Source organism: Puma concolor, chromosome D3 (assembly GCF_028749965.1).
Source record: "Puma concolor isolate L17-30 chromosome D3, mPumCon1.1.hap2, whole genome shotgun sequence".
Taxonomy (NCBI): Eukaryota; Metazoa; Chordata; class Mammalia; order Carnivora; family Felidae; genus Puma; species Puma concolor.
In genome coordinates, this window is record NC_141678.1 from 31,858,567 (window position 1) to 31,875,780 (window position 17,214).

Consider the following 17,214-nt stretch of genomic DNA (forward strand, 5'->3'; position numbering starts at 1 on the left):
TTGGTTCCAGTATGCCAAGACCTTTGCTTGGGCATAAAGGGGAGTGCCCATTTGAGACTAAAAGAGTTTTCTAGGGCGCCTGGGTGGTTCAGTCAGTTAAGCATCCCAACTCTTAATTTCGGCTCAGGTCATGATCTCACAGTTTGTCAGACTGAGCCCTGCATTGGGCTCTGCACTGACAGCACAAAGCTTGCTTGGGTTTCTCCCTCTCCCTCTCCTCTCTCTGCCTCTCCCCTGCTCACAAACACACACTCTCAAAATAAATAAACTCAAAAAAAAAAAAAAAAAAAGAGCTTTCTAATCACAGAAAGATCAATAGTTGTTGGACTGTTTCCATTCATTACATGTAATTATTTACCAATGTGGCTGATTATATGAGCTTGTTATACTGGCAGCAGTTTTTCATTAAGCATCACTTTGTTATCTTCTGCTGCATAACAAATTACCAGGAACTTAGTGGCTTAAACAATAAGCATGTATGATATCAGTTTCTATGGGTTGGGAGTGGGGGGCCTGGCTTGGCAACCCAGGGTTGGATGAGACTAGGGTTTTGTCTGAAGGCTCAACTGGGGAAGGACCCACTTTCAAGCTCAATTACGTGGTGGTCCACAGTATTCACTGCCTTTTGACCTGCTGGACTGAGCCCCTCAGTTCCTAGCCAGTTGTTGGTTGGGAGCTATCCTCAGTGCTTTGCCACAAAGACCTCCCCAGATGGCATCTCGTTCCATTAAAGCCAGCGGGAGTCTCTCGGCAAGATGGACATCTCTTTGTAATCTAATCATAGAAATGACACGTCCACCAATGCTGAGCTTAGAAACACATTGCTCAGGTGGAACGATTACACAGGCCGTGAACACAAGGAGACAGGAATCATTTTGGACCATCTCAGAAACTGCCCATAATGCCCACCACACCCATCACTCAAGTCATCCTTATTTACAAAGCAACTATTTTTAGAATATTACAGCTCTGAACATTTTTATCTGCTCATTCTCTTATCCAAACTATAGGAAATCGTATAAAAACACAAAAACAAGTGAGCTATTTCTTTAAAATAAGTATTTGAATGGTTTAGTTTCACTGCTTTAATATGTCATTGGCCTGTTTAAAATGACAAAGTAGCAATATCAAATAATTTCCATAACCAAGGTCCTGTAGGGTTCAAGGATTTAGGAAGGTCTGGGACAAGGAGCACTGTTTGTAAGGCAGCATGACAGCACACAGGGGAGCTGGCAGGACGCTGGACATGTGTGGTTATGAGAATCACAATGGCATTTTGAAATTTAATAAGAGCTGGTTAGCCACCTAAAAAGATACAGCTCGCACACAATTTGAAAAGTAAACTTTATCAAACTCGCTGGCCAATGAGCCGGCGGCTGGAATCCGAGGGCCAGCAACATGACACCCGTAGATCTGAGCCAGGCTGGGCATCCAGCATGAGCAGCAGCCAGGGGATGTGTCTTTGAGAAGAATGATGCATTAATTCTCACTAAGTGGAAGATGTTGGGAAATAGACTTTTCACTTCAGAACAAGGTTTTCATCAAACCTCTATAGAATAACAAGAATCCCCCATGTTAAATATAAAATTTTAGAAAATGAATACTGAATCGAAAAGGGAGGAAAGCCACTCAATAAACAAAGAGAACAAGTTCATATTTGTGAGACATAGCCCAATTTAATTCTACCCAGAGATCCGTGTCCCGTAAAATATATGTATCCTATGTATAAAATCATCCCTGAGTTTAATTGGAGACTAAAAACAGATGCCCTCTTACTCGGTCTCATTTCTGGACTAATTAAATCAGTAATGATGCACATTAATCATCCCTGAGTTCTACGGAACTTTGGGTCTTGCCTGCTAAATATCTTGGCTGGCTGAGAAGCAGGATCGTGTGTCAGATGTGGGACCCAGGCGGGACACACTCATCTGTGATCTTAGGGTCACTTTACAAAGGGAATCAAATTTTTAAAAGAAGACATATACCAATGTTACATTTTCTCTATTTCCAGAACAGTTCCTATTATCTACAACTGGGTACCCAAGTCAGCAACACCAAGGTTCGGATCCCAGCCCTGGCCTGCTCATCCACACCAGGCCATCCTGCCCTCCTGAGCCCAGAGCCTGCTACTGATCTGCTGGTCTGTCCCCAGACATGGTCACAGGTACCTGGAGGTTGCAGCAGGAGGGAGGCCTCTGATCCTCTCTCCCCCAGGCCTCCCTGCCAAGAAAGGGTCCATCACTATGAAGTTGATATGAATTTAGGGTGACAGTCATGTAAGGCACTGAGACACTACCTGCCACATAGGAAGCACTCAATAAACATTTACCTATTATGGTGAGGAACAGTCCACAGGAGACTGGTAAGAAACTAGGTAAGAAATCTTGGGGAAACCTGGGATGCTGTGTACTGGGGTTGGTGAGAAGCATGGCTGGGCCTTTGGATCAGGACGATGCGCAGAGAAACTTCCAGAACAATGAATGTGATCATCATACATGCATGGGCTGACCAGGTCTGGGGATGCAGTGGTCAGAAGGGCAGCTAGGTGTGTGGTCACACAGAGCTTACATTTTAGAGGGAGATAATTAACTAGTCAATAAGTATATAAGAAAGGGTCAGGTAGAGAGAGGGTTGTAATGGGAAGTAAGCAGTGTGATGTGAGATAGTCAGGGTTCCTTTGGACACAGTGGTCAGGAAAGGCTCCCCAAGGGAGGGGAGGAAACAGCCATACCAAGATCTGGGGGAGAGCTTGAGATGGCAAGGGCCCAGCAACTGAGAAGGCCCTAGTGATTGAGCCAGAAAACAACAGCCACAGAGCTGGTGCAAGTGGTTGGAGGGGCAGCAGTTGAGGCCACAGAAGAAGGCAGAAGCCAAATGACCAACAGCCGCCCAGGCCAACAGGAGAGTGAGTGTGGGCTCAGACTGCACGTAATGTAATTATACATAGTGAAACCTTGGATTGCGAGTAACTTGTTCTGCAAGTGTTCCGCAAGAAGAGCAATCCTTTCTAATAAGTCTTGATAAAACAAGCGAGGTTTTGCAGTACGAGTAGTACGTGATGCCAAATGTCACATGATCACAACTGAGCCAATGGTCCTTCTCTCTCTCCCTTGCTGTGGGATTGTGGGTGATGATCTTTCAAGCTCAGATGCTCGGTCTCAACCTGCAGCGGTTGGCAGAAATCAGTGATTTTTCAGAACGTTGGAAGGTGCCCATAACTGGCACTAGTGTATTTTTTGTCACTTCAAAGCACCTATGGACAGTCCTTTGCTTTTCCATACAAGAGTACACCTAGGAATGCTTTGCTTCATTCTAAGTCAGGCTGCCTGCAGATATAGACCCTTTCCTCAGCTGCCTTATTGCCACTTACATTAAATACAGTGTATGATGAGTTTATTAATACTGTACTGTAGTCAACATCCATGCAAGTGTATACAATGGCCTCATTCAGAAAAATATTGAAGAGTGATAAGAAGAAGAGGATTATGGTGAAAGAAGGAAATCATTGAGAAGTACACAGTGGTCAAAATTGCAAGATCTTACAAGAAGTCTACATCTGTATCTCATCTGCAGAGAAGGAGGAGAAAAGTGCGGAGGAATCCCTCACTGCAAATGAGATCAGGAGATGTGTAAAATGTGGGAAACGGAGCAAAATTTTGTAAAAAAGCACCACCCAAATAAGGCTGTAGCAGTGCGAGCAATGAATCTGCTTAATGACAATGCAATGTCACATTTCTGTGAAATCCTCAAAAGGAGACAAAAGCAAGTGTCATTGGATAGGTTATTAAAGTTGCACGAAAAGAAAAAGATTCCAATGAGCCAATAGATAGCAGTGATTCCATTAGTGATAGTGAAAGTCACCCCACACAATAACCCTCCTCTCTTGTCTCCCTCACACCAGCCACAAAGGTTTTCAAAAAGGTAAATGCAGGTTAATTTATTTTTCTTTACATTTTGTATTTTCTTAGTTTGTATCATATTACAGTAATCACTTTTATATGAATATTTTTGGGTTGTGGAATGAATCATCTGAGTTTCCATTCTTTCTTATGCGGAAATTCTCTTTGATATACAAGTACTTTGGAATACAAGCACGTTTCTGAAACACATTATGCTCACAAACCAAGGTTTTATGGTATAAGCAGAGGAGCCTTGGCTCTGGTCTACCTTTTTACAAACTGTAACTCTGCCTGCTGGTGTAGAAGGGCTTCCTGAGGCAAGAGCACCAGCGGCAGTGTGGGGAGGGGACAAGGACAGTGGTCCTTGAAAGGATGGTGGCCCGGGCCACAGTGGCCACCTCTGGACACAGACTGAAGGACTTCTGTGAGAAAAGTTCGGTAGAGTCGATGGGGATGGGGGTAAAACACCCAAACCTAGGGTTTTAGCTAAATAACTGGATGAAAAGTGGGGAAATTTATGGAGATGAGGAAAGCTAGAGAGAAACATATGTAAGGCAGGGAGTGAATCCAAGTTTGAGATGCCTATTTGATAACCAGGTGGAAATGTCCAGCTGAGCCTGAAGCTTACAGGAGAGTTTAAGACTCAAGATATCAATCTGGGAAGGGATGGGAAACAAGGGGAACCAGCTTCTAGATGGAAACCTAATCAGGGGTTGGTAACTTTGCCCATTAGATGCTCTTCCACACTGCAGATCACAGTGAAGGGAGCCAGTGACTGGAGTTGCTTTACAGTGATGACTGGCTGCAGTCAACCACTGGTTCACATCCAACTGTTTCCCAAATTCCAAGCATCAGGTTTCCAACACACGGAAGGGACAGGAAGAAATGCACACCCATAAAAGCATATGGTCTGTGGAAGGAGAGTCACTTTTAAAGTTTTTGTTTGCCTAAACCCTTTTTTTTTTTAAACCTCCTGAGTAGAATGTAAAAGGCAAAGTGATGGTTACACAGAAATGTAACAATTCTTAGGAACTGAAAGACCAGGGCAAATATTTTTAAAAAGCAGTACCACCATTTCAAAATTTTTGAGGCTGAATGTTGTCAAATAATACATGTTCAAGCATGAAGTCACCGACATTTGATGTATGAACTCTAAAACTGGAGTAGGACAGTATCAGTAACAGCAACAACTGTTTAACTTGTGAAAAATGTTTTTATAAATGTCTAAGCCAGAGAAATAAGGTAGAAGAGAAAAGAAGAAATGTTTTCCTGTCTCCAGCTCACCATCACTGCTTCCAAACTGCTGTAGATTTAAGCCATCTAGGCAGCTTCTTGCACATTCCACGGTCTTTCTACTCCATCAGTAATATCCAACTGTGATCACCCTAACCCATTACACAATTGCTCACAATCTGGAATTTTGTTGCTCCACAGACCAAGGCTATTAGCTAGGGCTCGGGGACTTAACAGTAATGGTTGAGAGGCAATTAATAATCATGTTCCTCCTGGGTAAAACCAGGTATCTGTGTCACCTTTTCTACCTCACAGCTCAAGATGACATAAGGGGAGGACTGTTCTGCCCCCTCAGCAACTCACTGCCTTCCCACAGGCACCTGCTTGTGGAGCATACCTTCTATGCGGTGTTCTGGAGCAGCTGTCCCATCTGGCTTTAATTACAATAAATGCTATCTTAAAATACATCAACCTCTCCAATGTATTTGCACAGAATATGAATCCTGCTACTCTGGAGAAAAATAATTTCTTTAAAAGTACACTTCTGTTCTAATCTGGGCAATTAGCTAACAGAAAGAAGGACCAAAGAAGGAATTTCTTAGAGGAAAGGAAACTGTGTAATGGGGGGGGGGGGGGGGGGGATCACAAAACAGACCCAGTAGCTTGAAAATAATTAGAATAAAGCAATATTCTGATTTCTGTATTACATGATATAAAAAAGACAGGTTCAATGGAAATGGAAGTTTATTTCTGGTTATACCACATTAAAATATATACCATATTTATTCAGAGTATCATAATCAATGCAAAAATAGAACTCTCTTGTCCGCTATAAAAAAGTTAAGTACAATACTGTGGGCTACATACATGATATTTTAGTCAGGTCTTCATTCAGTATTAGCTTCTCAAAACAAACAAAAATCTAGTTATCAAAACAATCTTACAAAATATATACAAAAGAACATTGCAGTGTAAAAATAAAATGAAGTTACCAAAATATAACTTATGTAGTTTACTTTGCATAAAATGTATCTAGTTAATTTTTTCAAGAGCTTCACCCATGAGTCGAATAGCAACACTCTTGCCTTCATCTGTTTGAATAACCAGCAAAGCTTCAAATCTGCCTGCCGACTTTGGTCTGAACTGCACAGGCATGTTGATATAATGCTGGGCTCTGGAAAGAGAAAGGAAAGGTCGTCGGCCTGGTGCTACAGCAGCACGTGCATCACCCACCACTGTAACCAGCTCCGTGCATGGCAGGGTGCGGTCGGATTTTGATGGAAGAACTCAGTGGAGTTATGTTTGGTTTAAATTTGGTTCTCATTTCTTTAATGATATTATTTAACAAGAAACTGGCACAGAGAAGGGGAAAATCTAAAACCTGATTCAAATAGTATTGTATATTCCTGGCCATCCAAAAAAATAGGAAAAGGGAAACAAGAGGTCTGTTCTATTGCATGTGAAAGTGTTCTGTCCGCAGGCAGGTAGCCATCTGCCCAAGAAAGGGCAGAGGAACAGGGGACCCCCGACCCTCCTTCAGCAGCACGCTCAACTGGGGAGAGTATGAACCCACGCCACTCGTGCCGGTCATTAACAGGGCTGTGCAGGTTCTGCTCCACCAGCATTCGTGTGAACTTTTATTAAAAAACTGTCCTGAAAATTTATTTTTAGATTACGTTTGACCATTGAACAACACGGGTTTGAACTGATGTACACACGGGACAGCAGCATTGGCAGTGAGGGAGTGGGCATGAGCCTGCTCAGACTGAGTATGGCATCTAGGTCACTGCCATCAAATGCTGCCAAGAGGCCAGAGCTTGATGTACTATCATTTTCTTGATAACACTTTCTTTTCTCTAGCTTACTTTATTGTAAGAGTATAGTACATAATACATTTAATATACAAAAGTTATGTTAATTGACTATGTTATTGGTAACGCTTCTGGTCAACAGTGGGCTATTGTAAATTTAGTTTTGGGGGGGGAGTCAAAGTTATACACAGATTTTCTACCACATGGGGGTTGACACCCCTAATCCTTGCTCTGTTCAAGGGTCAGCTGTATAGAGGCAGGTAATGAGTACCCTGTGTTTAAAAGTATTATGTTGGGAGGTTTCTGTTCACAAAACCAGGTCCTAAGAGTTTAAAATACACCTTTATCCTCATGGTGAATGAAACTACATAAAGTTCATCAAAGCCTATGTGATGTCACTGACCTTTAGTCTTGTTTTGAGTGAAAATTAATAGCTTTCAGACTTCCCTCAGAGGGAAGGTAGTTCATCCCTGAGTCTCATTTCCAAACTACATGTCTTAAAGTTCAGCAATCGGAACTGATATATGCTTTTGTTTCCAACACATTTCCTGTGTACAGTGTTAGCTTTTGGGTATATAACTGCAGTGGGCTAAAAATTTAGAAAACAGTTTTAGTATTTCAAAACCCTTTTCCTGGATATAACTGATTATGCAGAATTTTAAAAATACATGCATACGTACACACACACACACACCAAATTTTTAAGTCTGGGTTATTTTCCCCTAATGCATTATACCCTAATTTCCCATGTCCAAATTTAAAAACACAGTACCTAGTGCCCAGCACTGACAAACTACCATTTTCTCTTTCATGTTAGCATTTCAGTACCCAGAATAATGTAGTACAATTTGCCAACTTAAGAGGCTTTATAACTTATGAATTGCTAAAGTAATAAAATATCCTGAAATAAATCTGACAGATCCCATCATTAACAAATTTTAATATAGAACACAGAACTGTTCTATATTCAACTGAGAAAGTGTTTTAAAAATGTATTATGATAAACATATATCATCTGTTTTAGATTTACAGATACTCTGAATAAACTTGAATGCGATTTAGAAAGAACTATAAAATTTAACATAGTTCTAGAACACTTCAAGTAACATGGATATATTTACCATAGTACCTTGTACTATTATTAAAAACTGCTTTTAATCTCTACACACACACACACACACACACACACACACACACACACACACACACACAACTTTAAACGTTAAAGGTAACAGTAAAGTATGCTGAACCCAGGGGACAGGTCTAGCTCAAAATCCCTTACCAGGTACCAGGCAAGGGCTATTGTTACGGCACAGGCACACAAAGAGCAAAGATGCTTTAAGAGAGGGATACAGCAGCTGTGAACATGCATTCAAACTGCATCCTCCACTGCCTGCCCCCATCTACATAACCTGAAAATTCTATAAACCATCATTTTTCTTTTCTTTCTTTTAATTTAAAAGGAATACTCTTGGCACAGCCAAGGTACCATCACAAAGTAACAAACTGCTTGGTTCCTGTGTGTGTTGGTGAGAAGTAACAACAGCTCAATGACAGCACTGTCCCTGGCTGTGACTTTTGTGAGAAAGCCCTCTGGAATGAGACAGCAGGGTCTGGCAGGTCAGCAGCAGGAGCCTGCCAGGACGCTGGGTGCATGCAGACGTGGGCACAGGAGAGGGGAAACATGTCACTAAAATGTCACAGCAGAGATTAAACTAGAATAAAACAATAGGTTAACAGAAGAATGCTTTTCAGGGCTAAGTGGGAACATGAATGAATTCTTTTTATGGAGATATGATAGAGATGGTCACCTAGACCCCCCAAAACGACCTTTACAAAAAAACTGATAATCAGGGTTTCCTTCTCCCTATTACCTTCCTTATAATCTATTGCTTTAAGGGGGTATATCCCCAGGGCGCCTGGGTGGCTCAGTCGGTTAAACGTCTGACTTCAGCTCAGGTCATATCTCATGGTTCGTGGGTTCAAGCCCCGCATTGGGCTCTGTGCTGACAGCTCGGAGCCTGGAGCCTGCTTTGGATTCTGTGTCTCCCTCTCTCTCTGCCCACCACCCCCACTCACGCTCTGTCTCCCCCCGCCTCAAAAATAAATAAACATAAAAAAATTTTTTTAAATAATAAAATAAAAAAAGGGGGGTATATCCCTAACACCCATCCATGTTCCCCGCCTCTGCACTAGATAAAACCCCCAGAACCTCTGGGTGAAGCTCTTCTGGCCTATTTATGTTGCGGTTCATATCCCAAAGGCCTCAGGGCACTTTCATGTGTAAAAGCAGCCCCATCATGCCTCACAACTGCCCTGGGGAGGTGCATACTTGTAGTAAGGCACTGATTACCTCATGTACCCTAGAGATGAGTAAAGTCACATTATTACTCTGGAAGGGTGGAGCTAATGGTATCATAGAGCAAAGAACCATCTAATGAACAAAAACACCACTAAAAGAAAACTGGGAACTGCTTTTCAGATTCTCAGAATAGATTCTGTTCCACCTGCTAAAGCAAGCTAATCACTGCTCTCCCCAAGCACTTGTATTTCATGAGCCCCTGTTCAAAGTCAAAGTGTCTAATATTTGGGATAAATACAAAAGCACTCAACACTTACAAGAAGAAGCACCATTATTTCAGTTTTGTGTAAAAATTTTCAAGTGAGCTACTGTAGCAAATTTTTGCTTCTGCAAAGTTGAAAGAAGTCATTCTTATGTATAAAGAAACCAGCTTTTCTGCTTTACTTTATGTAAAATTTTAGCCTGTGGAGGAGTCAGGAGAGAAGTTTTTCTGTGACCTGGAGTGTACTTCACTTGGTCTTCTCACTCATGTATTTAGCAGCGTCCATCTACTGTAACAGTCTAGCACCACCTGTCTTAAACCAGTAGGGCAAAGGCTCACTGACTGGAGGTCCACAGGCTGCTGGGAGTCAAGGACTCAAGAGTAGAGAAGCTGGAAAATGTTGTTAGTGTTTTTTGTTTTTTGTTTTTTAAAGTTAGGCCTTTCTGGGGTGCCTGGGTGGCTCAGTCGGTTAAGGGTCTGACTTCTGCTCAGGTCATGATCTCACAGTCTGTGGGCTTGAGCCCCGCATTGGGCTCTGTGCCGACAGCTCAGAGCCTGGAGCCTGCTTCGGATTCTGTGTCTCCCTCTCTGCCCCTCCCCTGCTTGTGTTTGGTCTGTCTCTCCCTCTCTCAAAAATAAATAAACATTAAAAAAAAAAAAAACCAAATAAATGAAGTTAGGTCTTTCTCCTCCATGTGGCTGTTGAAGGGGTTAATGGAAAAGCATGGACATGCAGGCATCTGTGGTGTTCCATCAAAATCTGTGGGGCTGGTCTTCACAGACCGCCCCCCCACCCCCAGTAGGCTGGCTGAAATTAGGGCATTGTCAGTACTGCTGAAGATGTCACCACCTGCTGAGCATCTCCCATAGGGCCAGGTGCTGACACCCACAGATGGCTTACGTCAGCCTCCTAAGGAGCCCAGGTTGCCAGGAGCACTGCATTTCACAAATCAGGAAACCTAGGCTTAGAGACATGAAGCCTATGATAACTTTCTAGATACATTCATTGTTTAATTTGCAGTTTGTGCCCTTAAGTCAGTCCCCTGGGAGGCAAAGGGAGTGCCAGAACCTCAAGTACAGGAATAGCAGGTTTGGAGGGAAAAGAAAGAGAAGGAGACGAGAGAAGGGCCTCCCTCGCACAGTGTCTTATCTTTTCAGGATCTAGAGATACGTGCAACTGTCCAGAGTATGGCACTGCTGGCCTTAGTACCTCAGGAAGAGGCAGTCCTAGACTAGTCCTAGGCACAGTGGTCCAAGTTTTCATGCAACATGTTTTCGGAATCATCTAATGCTAAAATGAAATACCTTATGATTAAGTAGCTTAAAGATTCAAAGATGAAGAGAAAATTATTCTTCAGTGTTAAGTCCAATAGAACCCTACTATTAAACCGGTTTGAGATATCTAAATGTATATCATATGGAAAATGAAAAGTAGCAAGGATTACAAGAAAATGAGGCCCGGATTTAAGAACAATATAGGGTATTTGAAGAATGACAACTAGAAAATATAATAAAAGTTTCCCCAGTTAATCTGGGAAGGTTTTTGTCCCAATTATTGAGAATTTAACTCCTTGATTCTTAGCACAGTGAAAATAACATTTGAAGCAGGAATTATTCTAAAGTTAATCACAAGATGATTAAGCTTCTATGTATTTATGTGGCTGGCAAAATACCAGGTAACAGGAATCATATGCTAAGTCCAAACCATTGCACAAAGTTTGGGTTGCTAGACAGTAGAGCACACTTATGGGCAGTCGTGAAATGATTTCCCTGCAGGCTCCTCAGCTCTTTTTAGTCCTGAAAACAAAGTCCTGCACTAGGATGAGAACATTTTGATTTATAATAAACTCACCTCAAAGAATATTTTGAATGTTTGACGTAGAAAGGCTCTCTGGGACTTAAAAACTTCAGCTGGAATTTAATATGAAACACTTTATGAAATTATGCAAGTTAGATATTTGAGCATACTTAAAACATTTCTTTAATTAAAGATATTTAGTAAATTTAAGTGTAGTCACAAAATTAGGTAATTGCACATGAAAACAAATTTAAAAGAATTTCAATATGAATTTATCCTAGTTCTGACTAGAGTAAATGCTATCCAGAAATATGTTGGTATAATGGTACAGAAGAAAGAGAAAATGAGAGAAAACTTTAAAAATGAAAATATGAAAACAAATGCTAAATATTTTCAATTCTTCCCATGAGTATCTTTCCAAATGCAGTATGAGTCATTTAAAAAATTAACTCATTGTTATAACTTAGGTATAATCTATAAAACAAGCTTCTAAATTATTAGGAAAATATTTATAAAATAGTTGAATATATCCACTTTCCCAAAGCCCACAGTACTATTTCCAACTTACAGAGTGCGTAATGAAAGAATTATTTCGCAAGTTGACTTTCAGCGTCCTTGATTCCCCGACCCTAGTCGGCAGAAACTGATATACATCTTCTGGGGCATAAACCCCACGGTGAGTCAAGTCAAGCTGCCTGCTTTGGAAACATGTTGAAAAGTTAACCATTTAAATTCCACAGTAAGTTAGGCTATATACATTAATCTTGAAAGGGTTGATTTGTGTTTTCTCTCACAACTCAGTCAGAAAATAGTCCTGTAACAGCAACTTCACTAGTCTGTGTGAAGAGAAAATGCCCACCAGAGCACTCAGATAAGGTGACTCGGCTCCACTCGGCTCACACTCAATGCATCCACAGGTGTTCCTTTCACCTTAGTCCATTTCAGCTGGACCACTCCCAGTGCAGTCCATGGGATGATCCCCATTTTTCAGGACAGACTACCCTGAGAGTGGAACACAAGCTCTGGCCTCTTGGCAGCATTTGATGGCAGTGACCTAGATGCCATACTCAGTCTGAGCAGGCTCATGCCCACTCCCTCACTGCCAATGCTGCTGTCCCGTGTGGCCTAGCCCTCAACATCCCTAACTGTTCTTCCTGCAGTCTCCCTAGGCAATCCCATCTCAGTGATCCATCGACCTGACCCCATGACTCCCAGATCTGAGCCTCTGGGCAACATGCCTATCACCACACAATGATATGTCACCATAAATACAGACTAAACCCGGGATCTTTCTCCTCAAACCTGACCCTCCACTTGTTTTTCTGAGAGCCAACTTTGACCCCCTTTCTCTCTCAAGCCCCCTTACTCAACCCATCCACTGAGTCCTTCAAATTTTCTTCCTCTATACCTCTCAGATCTGTTCATTTCTCATCATTTTCCTTGACACTACTTTAATCCTGGTCTGCTTAATAATAGCTTCAGACTTGTTTTACCATATCTACCCTGGCCTCCTCCTAATCAGCCTGTACCACAGACAGAGGATTTTTCTATAAATACTGAAATCTGATCATGTCACTCAGTGGTTTCCAACAGCTTCCCAAATAAACCCCCAAATTAACATCTGACATGCAAGGCTCTGTGTGGTCTGCCTCTGCCCACCCACCCTCTGGCCTCCCCTCACATACTCTCCCTCCCTCTGGGCTCTAGGCCTATGTGCTGCCTTTGGTTCCTCGAGGGCCAACGATCCCCACAAGCCAGTCCTCACAATGCTGGGAACTTTTCCTATGCTCTTTACCTCCATCATTTCCACTCATCCTCCTCAACTTAAAGGTCCCATTTCAGGGAGGCTCTTCCCAGGTATCACACATCAAGCTCCCTGTGTCATGTTTCCCATTTATTTCCTTCCAGTCCTTTCCACAAGTTGTAATCAAGCCTGTTAGTGAGATAATTTGTTGATGTGCTGCCTCCTCCTCCAGGAAGTGAAGTCCATGGAGGCAAGGACGAGGGCAGTTCTGCTTCCACTACCTGGCACATGGTGTGTGCTCAGTAATTACGAGATGAGCAGATGAGTAAACAGCATCAAAAGAGTGTGGTAAGAACACATACTCTTTAAAGGAGCCTAATTTCTTACAAAACACATTATTTACTCCTATTAGAAAATAAATGACCACATTTATATTAAATTTAGTAGGTATTCAACATATATTTTTCTTATAAGCATCTTCCTCCAGAACAAAGATCTAAATATTAGTTACTTAAGGATTGTAAAAAACATGTGTATTAGGTAAAATACTTAAATATTTTCATCACAGCTGTGCAAGCTACTGGTATAAAATACACATTTTAAAAAGTTTTTAAGAATCGGCTTTTGTACAATGTTTTTGGGAACATAAAATGGTATGGCCACTTCAGGAAAACAATTTGGCAGTTTGTTTTAAAGTTAAACACATACTTTTAAACAGCGTGCCTGGGTGGCTCAGTCAGTTAAGTGGCCAGCTCCTGATTTCTGCTCAGACATGTTCGAGCCCCATGTCAGGCTCTGTGCTATCAGCACAGAGCCTGCTTGGTATTCTCTCTCTCCCCCTGTCTCTCCCCTGCCCTGCTCACACTCTCTTTCTCTCTCTCAAAAATAAAAAAATAAACATTTAAAAAATTAAAAAATATAAATAAAGTTAAACACATGCTTACCATGTGACTCAGCAATTCTACTTTTCAGGTATTTTTACCCAAAAGAAATTAAAAAAATATCTCCACAAAAATACACACAATAGTGTTCATAGCACCTTCCTTTATAATGGCTCCAAATGAGAAGCTACCCAAGTGTCATCAGGAAAATGAATAAATTGTGATATGTTCACATAAAGCAATACTCAATAATGAAAAGGGACAAACTACAGACATACTCAACAACACTAATGAATCCCCCAAAATTATGTGTGGTGAAAGAAGCCAGACTCAAGGGGTGTGTATGTGTATGAAATTCAACAAAACCAACCTATGCCAAAAGATGAGAACAGAACAAATATTGGGGTGAGGGCAGGGCTGACTGCAAAGGGATGTGTTAAGAGCTTTCTGGGTGAGAGAAATGCTCTGTCTTGACTGGAGTGGTAGCAATGCATGGAAACTCATAGGTAAGGTCACTGAGCATTTTACTGTATATAATTATATCTCAGTAAAGTACTGGAAAATTTGTCATAAGAATGACAAAAACAACATACCCAGGTACGAGAGCAGAAGCCTCTGATACAGCTGGTCTCCGGGGTTTAACTAAATTATCTAGTTTAATGAGAGAGTTTGTGGAAATTTCTGAATTTTCAGGCTCATTTTCTGTTTTGACACTCTGTATAAAAAAAAAAAAATCACAGGGTGGGGGATGAGAAATCAATACTAGGAAAATATCTGGAAATTTACCCATTTGAATTCTACTATTTCCTTCTTAATTTTTCAAAGAAAACTTAAGATTTTTAAATTCCCTAAATTGCAAACACTATACCTTATACTGTTCAGTTTCTTTTACATACATACACACACACACACACACACACACACACACACACACACACACTCTTAATCAAGTCATAGATTTCATAAACCCAAACTCAGACTTCAAACATGCCAATCAATCAAGGCAAATGAGAAAATTAAGATGACAGGGCCAGACAACAGAATTAATGAAATTAGAATACCAGGAAAATAGTCTGCACTTTCAGGACAGTTTTCCATGTCAGTTTCACTTAATGTTTTTAATATATACACACAATAATTTACTTAAATTCAGTGTAACACTCACTTGTCCAGAGAGTTGAAATCTCAAGGTATGTTTCATGTGAGGCTCTTTAAGGGGGTGACACTCAACATCCCAAAACTGAGCATAATCTCCTCTATCTCTGGGCAAAAACATGATGGAGACCTACAAAACAACACATCCAGGGAAGAAGTTTAGACCCAAATCTCATGTACCTGTAATTGGTATACGGTTTTGCACTGGCTAGTTTTGCTGCTAACTGAAAAAGAATTTGAACAATTCTACTTTTGGTGGTCTTGTTACTATATACCACATCCAAAATACATTTTTCTTTAGATTTCTATGTAACATATTCCTCAAAATGTAAATGTTATTTACATTATCAAAAAATTCTAGAGCTGTCATGTACAAGACCTAAATGAGGAAGGTCATCCCAGAAACACAATCCAGTCTTTCATTACAATGCTTATGGAACCCTCTGCTGGCCGTGCAGTAAAGGCCTAATGCCCAGAACCAGTTACCCTGACCACACATTTCAAAGTTATACATATGAACTGTATGAGTACAACCTATAAAAAGCTCAGGATGAGAAAGCTGTAATATTTAAAAGCAGTATCTTACAAAGTTTACCAGTGTTAAGTGCTTCCTTTATCAAAGAATGTAGTGTTAAAAATACTATTAGTTAGGTTAATCACTAATCAGTATCTTTGGATCACTAATCAGTAACTCAACATTAAAACTCTTAAGTGACCCTAATTTGGATCACTAACTATACACATCAATAGTTGTGCTTTTTGGTAGTATTTCCTTAAATGGTCCCAGAATGATGTGCGTTACTTAGGCAGAAGATGTTAGAAGATCTCCCCTAACATAAATTAAGTACCCAGACCTGGAATTCAGTTAACAAATGTGATCTGGCAGTATGGTAAGCAAAAAACAAAGACTTCATGGAGGTTTCATTTCTATGTCTGGTACTATGTGAAAGGAGAAATTCCCAAGAGACAATCTAGTCCTGCATCCTTGTTTTTCCTTTCTCAAAGCTTCATTGAGACAGAATTCATATACCATACAGTTCACCCACTTCAAGTCTGGTCAGGGTTTTTAGTATATTTTCAGAACTGGGCACCCACCACCACAATCTGATTTTAAAATATTTTCAACAATCCAAAAAGAATCCCCATACCGTCAGCAGTCATTTCCCACTCCCCTCTCTCACTCCCATGTCCAGCAAGGACATATTTACCTTCTGTCTCTACAGCTTTACCTATTTTACACATTCCACACGCACTGAATCATATACTATGTGGCCTTTGTGTCTGGACTGTTTCACTTAGCATGTTTTTTCAAGGTTCATGTGGTAGCATATTATCAGTGCTTCATTCCCTTTTATTGCCAAGTAATATTTCATTGCATGGACATACATTTTGTTTATCCACCTATCAGTTGATGAACATTTGGGTTATTTCCATCCTTTTTTTCATTTTTAATTTTTTTTTAATGTTTATTTTTGAGAGACAGAGTGTGAGCAGAGAGGGGCAGAGAGAGAGGGAGACACAGAATCCTTACCAGGCTCCAGGCTCTAAGCTGTCAGCACAGAGCCTGACGCGGAGCTTGAACTCATAGACTGTGAGAACTCAGCTTGAACTCATGACTTGAGTCGAAGTTGGATGCTTAACCGACTGAGCCACCCAGGCTCTAGCCACCCTCTATCCTTTTTGGCTGTGAATATTTGTGTATAAATTTTTGTTTGAATGCTGGTTTTCAATGTTTTGTGATATATGTCCAGAAGTGGAGTTGCTGGCTCATAGGGTAAGTCTACATTTACTTTACTGAGGAACTGTCAAACTATTTTTCATTGCAGCTGTACCATTTTCCATTCCCACCAGCAATGTACGAAGGTCTTAATTTCTCTGTATCTTTGCCAACACTTATTACTGGCTGGTTTTTGAAATCAGTCATCCTGGGGCATGAAGTGATATCTCATTGTGGTTTTGTTTTTGCATTTCCCTGATGAACAGTAATTCTAAATATTTTTTCATGTATTTACTGGCCACTTTCATATCTGTTTTTGGAGAAATGTCTATTCAGTTCTTGTACTCATTTTTTGTAAAGAAAATTTTTTTTAATGTTTTTATTTATTTTTGAGACAGAGAGAGACAGAGCA

The 17,214-nt window shown here is 40.8% G+C and overlaps 1 protein-coding gene across 3 annotated transcripts in view; it reads right to left on the reverse strand.

Annotated features, from left to right (window-relative positions):
• Positions 1–5,858: 5,858 nt before the first annotated feature.
• The window catches only part of CEP192 (centrosomal protein 192), a 135,146-nt gene continuing 123,790 nt past the window's right edge, over positions 5,859–17,214 (reverse strand). For 2 of the 3 annotated variants that reach the window (XM_086682398.1, XM_086682399.1), the window contains exons 42-46: positions 15,096–15,215; positions 14,524–14,645; positions 11,874–12,003; positions 11,360–11,418; positions 5,859–6,306 (exon numbers count right to left, since the gene is read on the reverse strand). In XM_086682398.1, coding sequence (XP_086538524.1) covers positions 6,165–6,306; positions 11,360–11,418; positions 11,874–12,003; positions 14,524–14,645; positions 15,096–15,215 — 573 coding nt within the window. In that variant the 3' untranslated portion in view covers positions 5,859–6,164. The remainder of the gene's footprint in view (positions 6,307–11,359; positions 11,419–11,873; positions 12,004–14,523; positions 14,646–15,095; positions 15,216–17,214) is intronic. The other variant, XM_086682400.1, reaches the window with a different exon arrangement.